At 44.4% G+C, this 18,905-nt stretch overlaps 1 protein-coding gene across 5 annotated transcripts in view; it reads left to right on the top strand.

Annotated features, from left to right (window-relative positions):
• RASGRP3 (RAS guanyl releasing protein 3) overlaps positions 1 to 18,905 on the top strand; it is a 109,577-nt gene that overhangs the window by 64,880 nt on the left and 25,792 nt on the right. For all 5 annotated transcript variants that reach the window (XM_019549701.1, XM_019549703.1, XM_019549704.1 and 2 more), the window contains 2 exons: positions 9,407 to 9,484; positions 17,438 to 17,551. In XM_019549701.1, the coding sequence (XP_019405246.1) occupies positions 9,407 to 9,484; positions 17,438 to 17,551 (192 nt within the window). The remainder of the gene's footprint in view (positions 1 to 9,406; positions 9,485 to 17,437; positions 17,552 to 18,905) is intronic.

The following is an 18,905-nucleotide window of genomic DNA, read 5'->3' as shown; positions in this document are numbered from 1 at the left end:
GGTCAAAGAGAACTTGTACCAATGTTTTATCTAATGGCTGGACATTAGGCATTGAACTATCAGCTAAATTATCTAGTCTAGAAAAATTTAACACACCCATCCAAGATCTAATCCTCTAATTGATTTCAGTGGTAGCCATTGAGGGCGGTTGAAAGTCAGAGCACTAATTTCAGATGCCTAAATATAATCTTAAAAACCTGCTTTTAAAAATCTTGTAAAAACCTTTACATAGATCTGTATAAAAATGAACAGACTGTGAGCTAGACAGTCTGTTCTTTACACAAGGTGAAAAACAATCAATAGTGTATGTGGAAGCTGAATGTCAAATAAAGTGAATATTCTTGTCCTGGTGTGTATGACATTTCTCCCTGGATGCATGTAGTAGAGGAGACTGTGAAAAGCTGACAAATGGCTTGAATCACTAACTGCCAAATTCAGAAGTGATGCATAAATTAAACTGAGTTATATGAAAGAGAATTAAATGAGCTGTAACTTAAATAGTGAAAATCCAGAGTAAGGTCTAAGTTAAACCAGTGGGCAGCTTAACCCTTCCTTCCACGCCCTGATACTTTCTGTTGACCTCCCTTTGTGCTTTGCTGTGTTCCCTCCCTTCTGAATTCTCAGCTACCCCAGTTTAATCTCCCTTTCACTCACTGAGCCAAATTCAGAGGTGATGTTTAAAAAATTTCTTCAGATCTGGAACAGATAGCCAAGGTACAGCAAAACAAGGAAAGGTTCCAAGCAGAAGCTCTCCAGTGAAGCACAGTAAAAAAGGAAAAACAGTTGCAGAGATAATATTGCCTTTCCCTATTTGTTATTAGAAACAGTTGCTTTTGAAAGATGAGAGGGGAGATACTTAATGAAGAGATATTAGTGCCTGCTGCACAGTCTCTCCAATACACAATGAGTTTTATAATCCTTTTAATTTCACAATATGAATTCAACTTTGGCAGCAGGCAGCTCCTTCATTCCTTACAAGGGTTGGAGCTAGTGCAGGGTCACTTTACCCAACCCCATATATTTAGGTCGGCTTCATATTGATAACATTCATTTGGTGCCACAATTTTTTGCTTTCTATTTTTAGCTGTAACCGCTGCTTAACTAACCTGTTCTGAGACTATGCAAATAGTTGGAAAGTCCCAGTCCTTTCTACAGTCTAGTGAAGTGAAAGACAAAGTACTGGTAGCTAAAAATCAAACCAAAAGTAAATCTTACCTCTTGCTCAGTGCAGTTCCTTTTTGAAATTAGAAGATTATATTATAACTTATTTTTTTATAATAATTATAAAATAGGAAAAAAATGAAAATGAAATTAAACCAAGAGCTAAAAATTTCCATTCCAAGGGATGATAAAGGAAGTCTCAGGAAACTTTCTTCCAAGCAGCATTGCTTTTCTTTCAATGCAAAACTCTGTAATTAATTTATAAATACATGATGTATTGAGAATTACTCAATAATTGTATATCCTTAAAAATGTCTCCTTGTTCTTAAGTTGAATAATTAATCCCAACTCCTTAAATATGCAACATATAGGCCTTTTTGTTTGCACACACAGGCCAAATCCAGCTCTGCCTTTAGATGAGTTAGCACAGGGGTGAGCAATTATTTTGGGCAGAGGACCGCTTACCCAATTTTGGCAAGCTGTCAAGGGCCGCATGGATAGCCCCAGCCCTTGACAGGTGCCCCAGCCCTTGACAGGTGCCCCCCCCCGGTCACCATTTTGGGACCAATGTCCCAATGTCTTGGGACCAATGTCCCAGGGCCAGCACAAGTGGGGCCCAAAGCAGGGCGCAGGCTAGCAGGTTTATGGAATCAGGCTGGGCTGCACCAGCATAGAGAGGGGGGAGCTGGCCTGGCTCCATAGAGCCCCTGCCAGTCAGGACCCCTGTATCCCTGCCGCCCTGCTCTGGGCCCTGCCAGCGCTGGCCCCAGCACACCAGTATGGCCCCATGCTCCCACTGACTCCCGCATCCACTCGCTCCCAGTGCCCTCCAGCCCCGTGGTACAGGCAGGGGACAGAACACAGCCCTGACCCCCTGCTCACCAGCAGGGAAAAGCGGTCCCTCCCTTGCCGCATTGCCGGCACCCCCCACTGTAGCCACTCACAGCCCAAGCGGGGCTGTCATGAGCAGGCACAGGCAGCCCCAGGTGGGCTGTAAATGGCTGCGGTGGGGGGCACCAGCCATGGGGTGAGCGAGGGGCTGTTTTCCCTCGCACTCAGCACCAGCTTGTAACCTGCCCCCGCTGCCAGCCTGGGCCCCGCACCAGCTCTAGTCTCACCCATCGGGGCTGCGCTGCAGCGGGAGCAGCTGCTCGGTGCAAAGGAAAGTGCCCCCCTCTCCCCCTCACTTGCCCTGCCAGGTAGTGTTTGCTGCCACTGCCCACTCGGAGCTCACATGCTAGGCAGCACAGAGGCAGCAGTGGCAAACACTGCCCAGTGCGGCAAGTGCGGGGGTTGCTTTCCTCCATGCCGAGCAGCTGCTCCTGCCACAGCGCAGCCCCAAGAGGTGAGCCCAGAGCTGGCACGGGGCCCAGGCTGGCAGTGAAGGTGGGTTACAAGCTGGTGCTGAGCACAGGGAAAAGCAGCCCCTTGCCTGCCCCGTGGCCAGCGCCCTACACTGCAGCCACTTGCAGCCCGCCTGTGCCTGCTCAGGACAGCTTCACGCGGAGCACCAGCCACACAGGAGGGGAAGGGCTGCTTTTCCCTGTGTTCATTTTCCCCAGGCCGCTTTTCCCTGGAGTCCTCCTGTGCCCTTCCCCTCCCCCCACCTTATCTGAGGTTCCCCCGCTGGGGCAGCCACATATTCCCAGGCTAGAAGCCTCTGCTGGGGCTTCTGGCCAGGGATCAGGGTCAGGAGCCAGGCGGGCCCCACTGTTGCAGGAGCCTGCCAGGGCTTCCCCTGGGTCCTACTGCCCCTGGTTCCTGTCATTTTTGACAGGAAGCAAAGGCAGATAAATACTAATGTTCTAAATTCTTTAGGGGCCCCACAGGCCAGATAGAATGGCCTCGTGGGCCAGATCCAGCCCGCAGGCCATATTTTGCCCATCCCTTAGTTAGCAGGACCTATGTATCTCATATTAGCTAAGTGGCCTTTCAAAGCACTCGCATGGATCTTAGCTCCTACTTCCTCCAGGAAGGTGCATAACTGTGTATGTCCCTCAGAATGGAAAAGGGGAAGGTTTCTAGGCCAACAGCCTAGTGATTAGCACAGTGATTAGTGTGTTCAGTAAACACACATATACATTGAATGAGAAGAACAACACAGTTTATTTTATGGAGCAGTAGACAACATCTGCAGACCCTTTGTCTCTCTCTAACTAACCTGCAGGACCATCTCCTGCTATGTGGAGGAGGTGTGAGTCTATGTCTCTCACTTCCCAGAAAAGTATCCTAACTACCAATCTGAGGTAAGTTTATCCTTCTCCCCTCCCGTTGAAGCTGGTCTTTTGGGGAGCCAAGAGGGGAAGATATATGGGGCCAGGAGGCAAACAAGCTTTGTAAGATGGGCACTGCCCTGGATGGAGTTCCTGAGTTCTGTTCCAATGGTGTTTCTCTGTCTAGCACTCACTGTTTAAAACTGAAAAACAATGGAATAGCTTTGCCCTATTGGACCAACTAGTATTTCACAAAGTTTATGCACCTTCCCAAGGTGAAATAGAATGGGCAGCATTGATATCCTCTGAACATGCTCAGAAAAACAAGGCAAGATGCACAGAGAAAAGTAGGATCTAGTGGCCTGAATGTCACTTTTGTGGCTAATTTTATTCATGTAAGTTCTACTTACCTGCCTAAAGGGGAGGTGGATCTTGGCCTATGTTCAACAAACATGTTCAAATATCAGCTCATTAAAGGCCAGATATTTGGGAATGTTAATAGGCACAAATAACTAACCTTCAAGCCCAAACTCACTCCTCCCGCTTCCCTGCCACTTTCTCCAAATGGCAAAACTTCTACTGACTTCAGTAGAAGCAGGATAGGACCCATCAATTCAAACTACAAGCCATACTTTCATTTCACCATCTAGTTCAATACCATTAGCTTCCATGAAGTTCTGTGTGTTTACACCAGCAGGGAAGTTGGGCAGACATATATGCAAGTCTTCTTTGGTAATTCTTCACAGTCAAGGATGATTGTCTTCTATGATTGTCTTATCCCTGTGTCCAAAGATGGCTAATGAGGCCTATCACAGATCAACAGACTCCGCTGCAGCTTGGACATGTGTTTCTATGTAGGGTGCATGGCACTGGATTCTTGATTTGGTCCATGGCATGCTGTTTCTGCCGTTCCCCCTTTTCCATCTCCTGTAGTCATCGTGAAGTTTAAAAGTACTAAGATGCCTGCAACAGACTCTTCCTCCATTTGGAGTAGTCCTGGACAATAATCTCCCATGAGGTGACATTGATGTTGATTTTTTAAGTTGGCCATAAGGACATTCCTGAAGCACTTTCTTTGCCCTCCTCTTGAGTGTACACGTTGGCTGAGCTGGGAGAATAAAACTTGCTTTGGGATTCTGAAGTCAGACATCCAGATAACATGGCCAGTCCAATGAAGTTGATGTCAGAAAATCATCACCTCAATACTCATGGTGTTTGCAAATTGCAGGAGGACACTAACATTAGTTCATCTGTCTCCCCACTGGATTTGGAGGATCTTCCACAGGCAGTGTTGATGATACTTCTCCAATAATTTTAGCTGTCTCCTGTGTATTATCCATGTCTCAGCTCCATACAGCAAAGTGGGGATCATGAAATCTTAATAAACCATGAGCTTGGTTTTGGATCTGATGTTGCAATCTTCAAGTATCCATTTCTTCAGGCATCCAAAGCCTGCAGTTGCACATTTGAAATCATGTTGGATGTCTTCATCAATGTGAGCCTTCTGTGGGCTTCCAAAGTACTCAGTGTCTCACCATGGATCTGGATTACCACAGCTGTGGGGCAGAGCTGTGCCCAGCGTGTCCAAAGATGGCAGACGGTGGAATGACCTTCAAGGAAGGTTAGCTGTCAAATAAGCAGGAGTAACTCTGACAAATAAGCAATCACAGACCAAGCAGTGGCAGCACCACCAGGATGTGGTGAAGACAGCAGATGGCAATGCTTTCCCTCCAGAAAAGCCACATGTATCCTTTAACAATGAGTACATGTTGCCACTATAATAAACCTGCCTGGCCCCTAGCCATGGGTCTACAAGTCCTCAACAGCAGAGCAGGCAGAAGAAGTTGTTAGAATCTCAATGACTACAAAGATGGATGAAGGCTGCAGCAGAACAAGATCCCCAGTTGTCCTGGTCTCCTTGCCATTGGATCAAGGTCCCATTTTGTCAAGAGCCATGTGGAAGCTGATGTGCAGCAGCTTTTCCATGATAAAAGAATTTATGTACAGGCATCTTCCATGAAAACAGTTTTTCCAGCACTTTCCTCAAGCCCTTTGGTGACCAGCTAGTGGCAACAAGAGCAGGGTTGTGAGGTCTGGAAGCTCCTAGTCATGAACTGGCATGAAGGTGACAGTTACAAGAAGCTTGTCTAGAACTTGGTTGAGACAGTGATGTGATTTGGCAGCTGTAACTGTGATCCTCTTCAGGATCCACTCCATTCACCCCACATGAGGAGAGGGATCAAAATGTGCCCTTAACATAGGCCATCTAATACAGTATTTTGTATTTCTTCCTGACTGTGTAACCACATCCAATGGGATCACCTTCCTGAGGTTGAAAATACCAACTAAGACACACCATCATTTTTGGAACTGGGAACATCAGGACCGTCATGGGCAACCCTAATAGTGAACACCAAGAGTGCTGCACTGCAATTGTGGCCCAAGAACTCAGGTGAAACATCAATGTAGTTGCATTGACCAAGACCTGGTAAGTGGGAGATGGGCAGCTCAAAGAACATGGAGGCAGCTATACCATCTTCTGGAAGGGTGAACAGGAAAGAGAATGCCAACTTCATGGAATTGATTTTCCCATTAAGAAAGAACCCATAAACCAACTCGGAGAATTCGCTAGCTGAATTAATAAGCACCTCATAACGTTCCATTTTAAAGTGTCAGGGAGCCAATATGCCACAGTCATCATTGTGTATGCCTGGGCTCTTGATGCTGCTGATGACACCTAGGATGAATTCTATGCCAAATTTGACCAATACTCAAGTAATTAACTACATGAATGGTATATACTGTAACAGTCACAGCAAATGTGCTATCTCAGGAGAACATCCTGAATCCCATGGACCTATCAAAATGAGCATGCAAGACCCAAAAAGTCAATATACTAGTCAAATGAATTAATCTGAATGAAAGGAAGGTGATCCAATGATGATCAACTATTCTAATTATTGAGTGCAATGGTGAACATGGATAACATAAGGAAAAATTAATTGAAATGTCTCCAATGAGTTGTGTGTACTCTAAAAATAACATAATTTTCAAAAAAATCTGCTTCTTTTAGTATTGTGTAAGGAGAGACTTTCCTTTCAGATAAAGTTGAATTTGGGAAGATGGTTTTACAATTTCAGTGTACCTTGTTTGTATATGAAAAGTCTGATTTCAAGTTAATTCTATAATCAGCCTGCTTTGAGAGCTTTTGTAACTGAATAATCCTCACTTCACTGGAGTCCTCATGCTGGCTGATAACTTCAACTCATGTTGGTTACTCCAGAACCTACTAATATAGGAAAATTATCATGCCATGTTTCCCCACTCTGTTGAGTAATCTTAGCCAGGGAGAATTGACTATTTCTTCCCTTTCTTCCTTTCATTGCATTTTGGCTAGGGAGAGACATTACACATAAACTGGCTTAAGTGATCAGAAAATGGTTTAAACCAGTAACAGAATAGATATTCAGTGCTCATAAACCAGTTTGAAAATGTCTGAAACTGGTTTGAGATAAACCTGATTGAATGTAGTATCAGGCTTAACTGATTTGGGTCAAACTGGTTTATGCAATGTCTGTCCCAGACCCCCTTCCTGGTTAAATTTAAACCAGAGTGCCCCCAGCATCCCAGAAGTTGTGCAACCCTGGGCAGGGCTCTCTGTTTCATGGCAGAACTGGCCCCTCCCCTCTGTCCCCTGGCTGGAGCTCTGGCAGAGACTTCAGCCACGGCAGCATCTGCCTGGATATTTCCACTCCCACCCCCCACCACTCCCTGCTGAAGCAGAGATTCCCCTCTCCCCTCCCACAACTTGGATGGTAGCCAGCATATGGTATGCAAGCTAATGCTGACAGGTGTCTGTGTAAGGCAGACAGGACAAAGGCAAACAGGACAGTGTCCATTTACGGCTTTTTGGAGCTAAATCAAGAGCTTGAACTAACGATAGAGGCCTTTGTTTTCTCAATGGACTGATAAACACTGTGTGACTCCCTGCTGTGTAAGTAAATGCTATGCAACTCCCTGCTGGTTCTGTTGCTGGTCAGGAACAGCGAGGAGGGGGAACCCCTCCCTAATCATAGCATTCTACCAGGGCCTGGCCACACCCCACGCCTCAGCTCAGCACTGTACAAGGGAAGGGAGGATTGCTCTAGCGCCCCCCAGCTTCGAGCCTGAGCCACTGCAGGCATGTACCTGCATTACTTCAGTCCAGAGGGGATGTCTATATGGTTACAAACTGGTTCCACCTAGCCAGGCTAGACTAATCTGCAGAGATTGAATCAATTCAGGCTTAGGCTTTTTGAATGTCTGTCCCTTGCTTTAGAGTGAGGCAGCATCAATGAATAGCAGCATTGCTAGAGTTGAGTGAAAACAGCCAAATTCACAAACATTTTGTTTTCATCTGTAAACAAATTTTACTTTGATTAGATCTGTGTCCTGTCTCCATAGGTAACACCTCCACTAGTCTCAAGAAATCTTGGGCTGTGTATTGGAGTGGGGGGGAACATCTCTCAATATATAAGTAGAAGGAGAGGGAATACCTGTGGCATTCAGAGCTCAAGAAGTAAGAACTAGCATACAGTCATAGCTGGCGTGATGAAAATGTCTGGGGTTACAGGGAATGCCACACAAAGTACTTTGAGGAGTTTGCTGATTCACACAAGTAAAAAGAAGCCTCTGTCCAGAGCCTGGCCATGTACCTCCATAGGGAGGATCTATGGGCATTTGTAGACAACACGGGGGTTTAATTCTCTATAAACTGAAGCAGTGCTTTTATAAAAAGACCACTTCAATTTAGGGTGAAATAAACCACTGTGTCATGTACACCCATGTCGGAACCTGATCCTTACCTGCCTCTCCAGCAGTAAAGAGGGGAGAGCAAGCTGCTGGCAGGCAAAGCAGTCCCTGAGCTGCAGTGGGGGGCTGGTGCTTCCCTCTGTGGCAGCAGCACCCCCCACACACACACTGGTGGCACCCACCTACAGGCACCTAGCTCGGGCAGTCCTGGGGGGGCACCACAGCCTCGGAGGGAAGCACCAGGCCCCTGCACAGCTCAGGCAGGCAGGCATGCTCCGGGGGGGGGAAAAAAAAGATCAGGCTCGCTGCTTTTTTTTTTTTCTCCTTCTGTGGAGCCTGCCTTCCTGGGCTGCTGCTAGGCTGCCTGCACGGTCTGCCTGAGCAGCCCCTCAGCTGCATGGAGCCTGGTGCTTCCCTCCACAGATGTAGGGTAGGAAACTCTTTGGAGGTGTTTTACTTCATAGCGCCCCAAAGTAATTTGTTGCATCCCAAAGTCATTTAAGGCACATTACATTGCCAAATGTGCTGCAGTGGCTGGAGTTAATGCGCAATACACCGCTGAATGTGCAAACAGCAATGCCATTAAAGCAGTGCAAAAGGCGTTTAAGCCACTTTAAACCTGCTAAAAAGTGTTGTCTACAAACGGCCTATGTCAGTGATTCTGAAGGTCTCAGACTTCAGGGATTCTCTTGGGTTGTCTGAAGACTAGGGCCACCTCCTTGGTTGCTGCATAGTAAGATGTTTCCAGAGGAGCAGCAATAACCAATCTGTTTGAGGTGCCTGGAACCCTCCCAGGTCATAGCTGCTCATAAACGGAGGGTCAGGGGCAGTGCCCTATCAGCAGAGATAGTCATCACTGAAGTGCAACAGATAGCAGCACTAACCCTAATGAACTTTCCTTTACTTACTCCTTTGTTCTGGGACTACCAGGATGGGTGTGGAAGGGAGCAGGGAAGGAAGAGAACTGGAGCAGAAACAAGGGAGAGAAGGCACAGGGGGAGATGTGTAAGAAGCTCACGGGTAGGTCACATTATTTCCATCAAAAGTTGTATTGTTACATATCGGCACTTCCTCCAGCCTTCACCAGCAGCCTCCCTCTCCGTCCTGAGCTTCAACTGGTAGAACTTCCCTTGGGTTCAGTGAGAGCAGTCTGAGTCCCTTGTATTTTAAATTACTAAATGTGCTGTTATTTCTCATCTGATCTAATAAATGTTACTGTTTCCTTTCCTGCTTGTTTATAGCTGTCCCTGGACCTCTATCACACAGAAGATGATATTTACAAGCTCTCCCTGGTGTTGGAGCCAAGGAATTCTAAATCAGTAGGTCTCTTTTATTGCCTTTTGGAAGGGGTGAAGTTGTATTTACACCTCTGTAAGGTTTATAGTTGACATAATGAGATTATACTCTTGAACTTGTGGGAATTAACTTTAAAGCATATTTCATGTGTATTCTGTAACAAATATGGTCATCTATTATTTATGTTTTTATAAGCACTGTAAACTGGAGGAAGATGATACTAGTAAACTATCCTGGACTTTATCACTCTGAATTTAAACAAACCTCAACAAGTTACAAAAAGATAGTGTTACAAACTACATGTATAATATTACTATCAACTAAATATATAACATTTCTGAATAGCTGAAAAATGTTATAAATCATAATTAAGTCCCCAAATCTGTCATTTGCTAATGGTTTGGTGTATGGAGTTACCACATTTTGTTGGATGTTGTTCTGCTTCTAAAAACTTTAGCTATACTTTGCATTCTCAGATGGAAAAGGCAAGGATTTTTGTGAGTGATATCTTTTAATGGACCAACAGACATGCTTTTGGGTACCACTGTACCCTTTCCCCAGGTCTTCCACTCAGGTGGGTACAGTGGTCCCTGACAGCTTGCCTATGTTCCTCCAACAATACTTTTTTGGAAGTTCTGCCAAAAAAAGATACCATCCACAAAAACCCTTGCCTCTCACATTTTTCCAGGACCATCATAGCTACAGCATCACCCCAATACTAGCGTTCTCAGATAGGAATCACAAGAACTTAAAACTGTTTATTGCACTGGGACATTTTCCCAACATTTGCATCTATACTGAATTTGGCAAGAACCTGAAAGAGTATATACCCTGAAAAACTGGTTATTTTGTGGTTTATTCTGCAAAAAGACTAAACTATAGGTCAAAAAGAATTAATCTGTTTTAATTGAACTGTCATTTAAATTATTACCAATGCTTTGGTCTCTTGCAGGGTTTTTGGTCTAGTAAAATATAGCACACTAACCAAAGAACCTGACCTACCTTGGTCTCTGTTGAAATTTGGGGACTTTTGTGCAATGGATGCATCCATCAGCTTTCAGTGTATTAATTCTGAGTGTGACATATCTCATGCAGAGCTTAATTTTGCCACAAGTGAGCACACTTCTCTGTGAAATCAGCAGGAACTGAGAGATCTAAGCATCATCCTGGGGAAGTTTGTTTAGCAGATTGTAGGATCAGGCCCCAAGAGATTAAACTGCTTTTATTCAAAGCCCTTCGGCAGTGTTTAGAAGCGCTGCATCCTGAAGACATTGTTTCCCAGTTCCTAACAAATCACTCTCTGGGAGACGGGTAGAATCTTAAATGCAGCATGGTAACTGATCAGAAGGACATCTAGTTTGATTATTCCAACACAGGTTTAGCTTTAATCCAGTTTGAATTCTTGGAATTTTATTAACGACACTCTGACCTTCATGGTGTGTAGGGCATGATTTGATGGCCAAAACTCCAGTATGTTTGCTCATTAATCAGTCTGTCTCCCCCATCCCTCTCCTCATTAACCCTGGTATGTCTGTCAAGGCCAGCAACAATTGCAACACTGATTGTGGCAGACTGTCAGGAACTAATGATGGGTCATTACTAGGAACAAAGAAAACAAACATTTAGCTGCTTTATTCACCAGTCTTAGTTTAAAAGGACAAATGCTGTGGGGGAACAGTCCTGTGACCTTTAACAATACTGTCAATTGTCAGGGACTTCTCAAGTAATCAATGAATAATCAGTGACATTCAGTCTTTGCAGCACAAGGTCCTTTTTGACTTCTACCTCAGTGAGAGGCAGGCTGTGGCTCCTGAGTGCTTCCACTGACTACCTGGTGCTTTTCCCAGGAAAGGTTATAAAATGATTGTGTTTTCTCTTTTGTGTGAGGGGGTGTTTTTCATTCTGGGGTATGTTTGCTACATGCATTTGGTACACACCTTTTCTTCAGCCATGAATGACAAAACAGAGCAATACGTTAATGCAGCACAACAGCTACATACTGTAGGGGTTTTTTTAACCTTTTGGACTGGCACTTGCTTGCCACGATACACCGAGGGGTATCCAGGTTGCTACGGCTTGTTTGGTTAACACTGTCTGCTTCTAAAGCTCCTGAGCCAGGCAAAACTGAATGTCACTGCTTGAATTAACTAGGCACAAATAGCCTTTCTCCTGTGCTCATTTTCATAGTGTGTCAGAAATGTCTGAGCTCACTTGGAGGGTGAGGTACAGCTTCAAGGTCTTTTTTACATGGGAAAAAGTTTACCCGAAGAACTAAATTGATATCATTTTATCTCTTTCTTTCTACTGTTATAATCCCATGAGGGGTAATTAGCCTTGTCAGTCTGAAGTCAGTCAGAAGGCAGGGTACTTTTATAGACTAATTACATAAGATAGAGAGAGCACAAGCTTTCCTGGACCCAAGTTTGCTTCATCAGATGCTGTGAAAGGATATGTAGAAAGCAGACTATAAGGAGAAAGTTATTATAATACAAAGACAAGGGAGGTGGGGGAGATAGAGAGAGAGATAAGAGGAGGGGGATTGTGCTAGGACACAAGCAAAAGAGCAGTACTAGGCCACTATCAATCCTCTGGATCATGGTGTACATGCGAGAGGTCTAATCAGATGCCTGATGAATCTGTTTGTGGTTTACAAGCTAATTCAAGAGCAACACAGCTTGTTGCAAGTTTCACAGATCCATGTGTTGTCTGAGTTGGAGTTTACAGCAAGCTGCTTTCTTCTTTCTTGCTTTGCTTCCATTCTCTGGATCAAAACCACTTCATGTTGAATTTACCCAATGTTAGATATTCCCTCCAGGTTGGATGGGATTCTGCGTGCTCCTCTCAGCTTTCTACATAGATATTGAATGACTTCATGTCATTTTGCATACATTGTGGTACCACCATAAAGGGCAACTCCACTTTCTAGAGCTGTTTCGAATCTCTCTGTACATAATATTCTTGGGGATACAGTCTCCTCCAATTCTCCTGACACAGTGGATCTTATTGCAACCTCCTCTTCTTGATAATGGTTTCTAAGTGTGTCAGTCCTGTGCACTCCAGTCCTCTGTGTTTGGTATTCTGTCTTCCTACTTTATTTTCAGGATCTTCTGTTGACATCTCTTGTGGAAGCTGTTCAGTAGGACTGTGCAAAGCTTTGGTCACTGATTTGATTTAACAGAGATTCAGCCTGATTCGGTGACCAAATCTCTGAATCTGAATTGAAACAGGAGACCTTTTAATCTCTCTGAATCAAATTGGAACGCTTCGAATCGATTCAGAGATATTCAATGATTTGGACATAGACACAGATTTAAATATTTTTTCTGCGTACCTGAAGATAACAGGCAGCTTGTGAATGCTGAGATGGTAGAGCAGATGGAGCGTCCCACAGGAGCGCAGGGGAGTCCCTAGCTCACTTGGTGGTGGACCAGAAGCACACCTCTCGCCCCCTGGCTCAGTGACTGGTGCCTCCTGGGTCTGGGGAGGCACCTGGGGTCCCCCTGTGGCTGATCACTGAGCCAGAGAAGTTGCAGGGGGCCCCCCACATGCTCGGTGGCAGACCTGGAAGTGGACCGGTTGACTTCTGGGTCCACTACCAAGCATGCGGGGGGCCCCCACATGTTCCTGTAGGATGCTTCATTCACCTCAACATCACAGCATTCACAAGCCATGCCGGGTACCTTGAGGTATGTAGAAAAAGCATTTAAAGATGTGTCTATGGCCAAATCACTGAATCGCCAAATCAGCATCGAATCTTTAGATTCGGATTCGGCCAAATCGAATCAGGACAGTGATCTGAATCAACAAATCGGGCCAAATCTGAATCCAAATTGAATACGGCCTATTTCACACACCTGTACTGTTCAGTTTCTTGATGTGCCTAGCATATGTAGTCCACGTTTTTAAATCCTAAAGTAGGGATGGCAGCACACAAGTCTCATAGATTTATATCTTCACCTTAGCTCATAGTTTGCTGTTACTCCATGCAGGTTTCTGTAATAGCCCAAAATTCTTAGCTGCTTTTCTGATTCTGTTAGTCATTTCAGTCTAAAGATTCCTGCTCATCATAGAACCCAAGTAGCAAAAGCTGTCAGCAACTCCAATTGATTTATCCTCCAGAGTGATGTCAGGTGATCACAGTCTTCTTGAGACTGTAAAATGCAGTAAATCCCTAGGAACAAAGGGGTCTCAAAAGCTAATCAGAATAATGAGATAAGAATCCATAGACCCTGTTTAAACTATACTTAACACGGTCCAGTTTGTGGATGATTTCTTCTTCTGCAGTTTCCTATTCAAACTGGTTTTTTTTTTTCTACCTGATAACAGCAATCCTGAGCAATCCTACATGTATAGACACATGGGATGCAGACACAAGAACAATTTACTGAGGGGCAGAAAGAGGCAAGAATTCACTGCATATCTCTGAAGTAACTGCCTGTATACTCACACTTACTCTATGCTTAGGGACCTACCCAAAGTGAGGCAGTAGACAGGAGACTTTGCAGGCCGATCATGGCACCAGCCACCATTTTCATGGACTTATCACAGTGGGGCTCCTCCACACCTCTGTTTGGCTGAGGAGCCCCAGCGATCCCACCCATTGCAACAGATTTTGGTAGGTGGTCCAAAAACACAGCATAATAACCCTGATTAAGCCCATGGAAACCATTAATCGACGCATTATTAAGCAATCTAAGGATTCAATTAAACTCTAAACTGAAATATCTTATGAAATTAAAGCTATACACACCATGAATTGTAACTCATACCATCACCATACTTTATTAATGATGTTGTAAAAAGGAGTTTAACAATACTCAAGACAATGGGCCTGATGTATTTCCAAAACTGAGTGCTTATAAAAATCGTGAGTTTTTTTAAAAATACTATAATTTGTAGTTCTCTTTTGTTTCTTTTTTAGTTTGGGACTCTAGGGTTCTCATTATAAGCTTTTCCCTGCAGTTATGAAGACTAGAAACTCAAGGTCTTGTTGCACATTACACTTAGGATGTGTTAACTGCACTTAAAATGGGAGCATTCAAGCAGTAAAACACATGCAAAATGCCATCCTAATGTAGCAAAGTTAGGACTTTTCCAGCAAGGAGTATCTCCAGATCATATTACTTAATGACTGTTGAGCTAATATCCAACTACTCCACAGATGTAATATGCCCAGGAGACTCTGGTGTGGTGCTGGTGCTGGGACCGATACGTAGCTTCAGTCTCAGCCTCTGCATCGCGCTGGAACAGGTTCAAGACTGTTGCTCCCAGATGTTTGTTGTTCCCAGCTCACAGCACAGCAGAGTTTTCAAGGACTTTGGCACTTAAGACATGTTTCATTTAGGTCATAGTAAGCATTACTGTGTGACTGCTCAGAAAACTTTCCAACCCATACGTAATCTAAATAAAACATGTCATAACTGTAACATGTGACAAGGCCCTCATTCTTTATGAAAGCTGATTCTATTGCATCATTCCATGAGCTGGGGCTTTAAGAATAGCTGTCATTCCTCCTGACCTCTTCTCCAAGCTCTAAAAAAGTAGGGCTGCATAATAATCCTGGCTAAAAAGTCATTTTGAGCATCACCAAGCTATAGATCTGGTGACTCTGATTCGTGTGGCTCATTTGAATTTACTTGAACTCCCTGTACTTCTGGATGTAGATATTTTGCTTTCTTGAATTTACCTTTACAGCCTCACTCTCGGAGTCACACACCTCGGTTTGCAGCTGCAGAGCCCACAAGAGGAGTGATGGGGAATGTGTTCATGTCCCTCAGGCCCTCACTGCCAAAGGCCAAAGACATAAATAACCCATTCCACTAACAAACGCAGTTCATTTCTGTCTACCAAACAGGGCAATCTAGGCCCCTATTATACCTTCTTCCCCTCCCCCCCAAATGGGAGTGTTTAACAGCCCTTTATTATATAGCATTGTACCATTAGTTATGGTGTCAGAATATATTTACATTAGAAAATAAAGTTTTAAATGAAGCTTTACTAGCTCTCCTTCAGGTTACACCTTCTACTGGAGAGCCAGATGCCCTATAGGGCAGTAATGACCAAATTTAAGTCCTTGAAGCTAATACTTTTGGTTCCATACCTTACTGACAATCCTGGTAGCTATCCCCTTAACTAGGCATCCCTGAATTGCAAGCACTAATAAGGCAATCCACCCAAAGCCATTCTTTATAAAGATAGGGTGATTTCTAAGGCTTCACCTAAAATTTATGACCAAGTCTCAGATTTTTCACTGAAACAAGTCTATTGTCCGACTTGTTTTCTTCACAAAGCTATCTAGTCATGCAGGATGAGTCAGATGGCATATTATAGGTGTCAAAGGGGTTGTCAACTACTATTTAGTCAGGACCAAACTGTTTTGAAAATAAAATAAGCTGGCTGATGCCTCTTGAAGGAAACCAAAAGGTTAATCCCTCTCTGCACAGACTGTCTAAATGGATTAGGCAGTGCATACAGTCCTGTTATGACCTCTCTAGAATCCCTGCTCAAAAAGACCTAGGACTCATTCCACTGGATTGGCTGTTTCCCTGGCATATGTTCAAAATGTGCCTTATCCAAAATCTTTTGGGCTCCTAGACTGCCCTCTTACTGCACCAGGAGCAGATGTTAGTTTCTGAAGGGCACTGCTTCAATCGCTGTTGCATAAGCTTAGCTCCCGGGCCCTTCAGGGAGGTCATTACTAGCTGTCTCCTAGGCTAGGGACAGACATTCAAAAAGCCTGAGCCTGAACTGATTCAATCTTTGCAGTTTAGTCCAACCTGGCTAGGTTAAATCAGTTTGTAACTGCACAGACATCCCAGACATGCAGGCACATGCCTGCAGTTGCTCAGGTGAGAAGCTGTGGGGCACTACAGCAGCCCTCCCTTCCCTTTTACAGTACTGAGCCAAGGGGGGTATAGCCAGGCCCTGCAGAACACTCTGATCAACCTAGCAGGGAAGTAATAACAGTGTTTATCACCCCTAACTCAGTGTTTATCACCCGATTAAGAAAACAACAGAGGGACATTACCAGCTACCTGTTGATTCTGCCTTTGTCCCTGTCTGTCACAGCACAGACCATAGCCAGCATGTGGCCTGATTGCTAATACACAAACACCTCTCAGTAAGGAAGAGTGGAGGGGGAATTCCTGCTTAACAGAGCGTGGTGATGGGGAGGGGAGGGAACAGCCTGCAGTCTCTGCCAAGCTCCAGCCAGGGAGCAGAAGGGAGGGGCCAGCTCTGCTGTGGAACAGAAAGCCCCACCCCACCCAGCCCAGAGAGCATGCCAGGATGCTGGGGGTGTCTGGTTTAAGTTAAACCAGGAAGGGATCTGGGACAGACATTGCATAAATTGGTTTGACCCAAATCAGTTAAGTCTGATACTACATTCAACCAAGTTTATCTCAAACCAGTTTCAGCCATTTTCAAACTGGTTTATGTGAACTGAGCATCTGTTCTGTCACAGGTTTAAACCAGTTTCTGAGCAATTAAACTGGTTTATGTGTAATATCTGTCCCTACCCCTAATGACATGATTCTGTGGAGGCAATGTCAGGAAGGAGAAAAGGAAGTTACTTACTTATCTCATGTAACTCCTGTTCTCTGATTGTGTTGTCTCCACAGAGCTGCACTGATCCCTCTCCTCCACTCTGCTTCTGAGCCTGTTTACTGTTGAGGTCTCCTGAGACAGTTAGTGAGAAAAGTCTGTTTGGGCACACACCCTCAGTTGTCACTGCTCCTAGTGGTTCTGTGACTGCAAACCTAGGATTCCTGGCAATACGGCTCCATGGAGCCAGGGTCTAAGAACTCAAGTCAGGAAAGGTAAGCAATGCCTGTTTTCTTGGGGCCTTGTCTGACATCTTGCCAGCCAGCTTTTTCATGCCTTCTGTAATGTTACTACTCCAACCTATTTTATCAGTGCACTGGATTGAATGATTAAGATTTTAAAAAATAACCGTCTTTTGATTTTTCTGTCAGCAGCCTACCTCCCCAATGACCCCTAACAAGCCAGTAGTGCCGCTGGAGTGGGCATCTGGAGTGGTACCAAAGCCTGACCCGACCATCATTAACAAGCACATAAGAAAGCTAGTTGATGTAAGTAGATGAAAGCATGTATCACACTGAGGGGACATTGGCTTCTCTTGTCTAAGCTTTCAAGCAGTATACAAAAGTCAGGATGAATTTCAGTTTTACAGCAATTGTGATACAGCAAGACTTATTTTAATTTTAATCTAGAAACCCAAGACTGACTGAACTAGCAAGACGATGCCCTGATGCTAAGGGGTAATTTTTTTAGAAACTTTGAAACCTGACTTTCCTTCCACTGGGTTCAACTGATCAAATAAATTGCAGGTGTAAATTTGAGAAGTTGCAATGCAGACTCCCTTTCTTGTACCTGCATTTGGATAGTTGAAAACATATGTACTCAGAAACATGGATAAACATCTTAGCAGGCTTTACAAGCCCTTCTGGAACCTAAGCCATAAGCGCTAAACTATTTGATATTTGTGCTAATTTGCTAGTAAATTTCACAATTCTTGGCACCGGTGTGTCAATACAGCTGTTTAACAGCTTAAAAATCAAGCCTGCCAATTTTGTGCTTCAGGACCAAGAAACCCAAAGTGAAATTTTCTTTTTTATGGGATCTGACAAACTTAATCCAAAATGCCAGACTTAATCTAATATTGCTGTCTCTCAACAAGCCTTCTGGAAAGAGAAGGCCTTTTTTCATCACCTTTGAACATTCTACTTGTGCTACTAGCCACTCTTCCAGTCTTCTGCATGACAGTTTTCCATTCCTCAGCTCCAGCTGATTCTAGATCACAGGGTTGTGTGACTGGTTTGTAATCATTTTTGGTTTGCCGGACATTGCCTGAAATTTGCTCACATGACCCTGTGGCTAAAATATTAAGTATGTGCTAATCGCTCCCGCCATACATATAGGGGTTAGTTTTGCTGAAGTAAGGAGGGATCCCACTGAAATCAAGGAAATATTTGCCATTTGCTTCAAGAGGGATTGGTATAACAACTTTATTTATGAGATACCAAAGGGCCACTCTAGCTGTTCAGGTAAAGTTGTATAAGATCTGATATGCAATCCACACAATCAAGCCTCCTGCCATGCCACATGTGTTTAGAAAATAAAGATCCTATCATGCCTTATTGCCAGTGCAGGGGGAGCTGAGGACCATGATCCCAGGCTCCCCCTGCACCAACATACTAGCAAGCTGCTGTGGCTAGGAGTCCTGAGGGATGTTACCATGGATGGGTGTCTTGTCAACTGATGGGACTCAGACATGGTAACCCATAGAATCATAGAATCACTGAGTGGGACGGGACCTGGACAGATCATCTAGTCCAACCCCCGGCCATGGGCAGGAAGGAGCACTGGGGGTGGGAGGGGTCATAAGACCCCAGCCAGGTGCCTATCCAGTCTCCTCTTGAAGAT

Source organism: Crocodylus porosus, unplaced genomic scaffold (assembly GCF_001723895.1).
Source record: "Crocodylus porosus isolate Cpor-Errol unplaced genomic scaffold, CroPor_comp1, whole genome shotgun sequence".
Classification (NCBI taxonomy): Eukaryota; Metazoa; Chordata; order Crocodylia; family Crocodylidae; genus Crocodylus; species Crocodylus porosus.
This window is presented reverse-complemented; position numbering and strand designations above follow the sequence as displayed.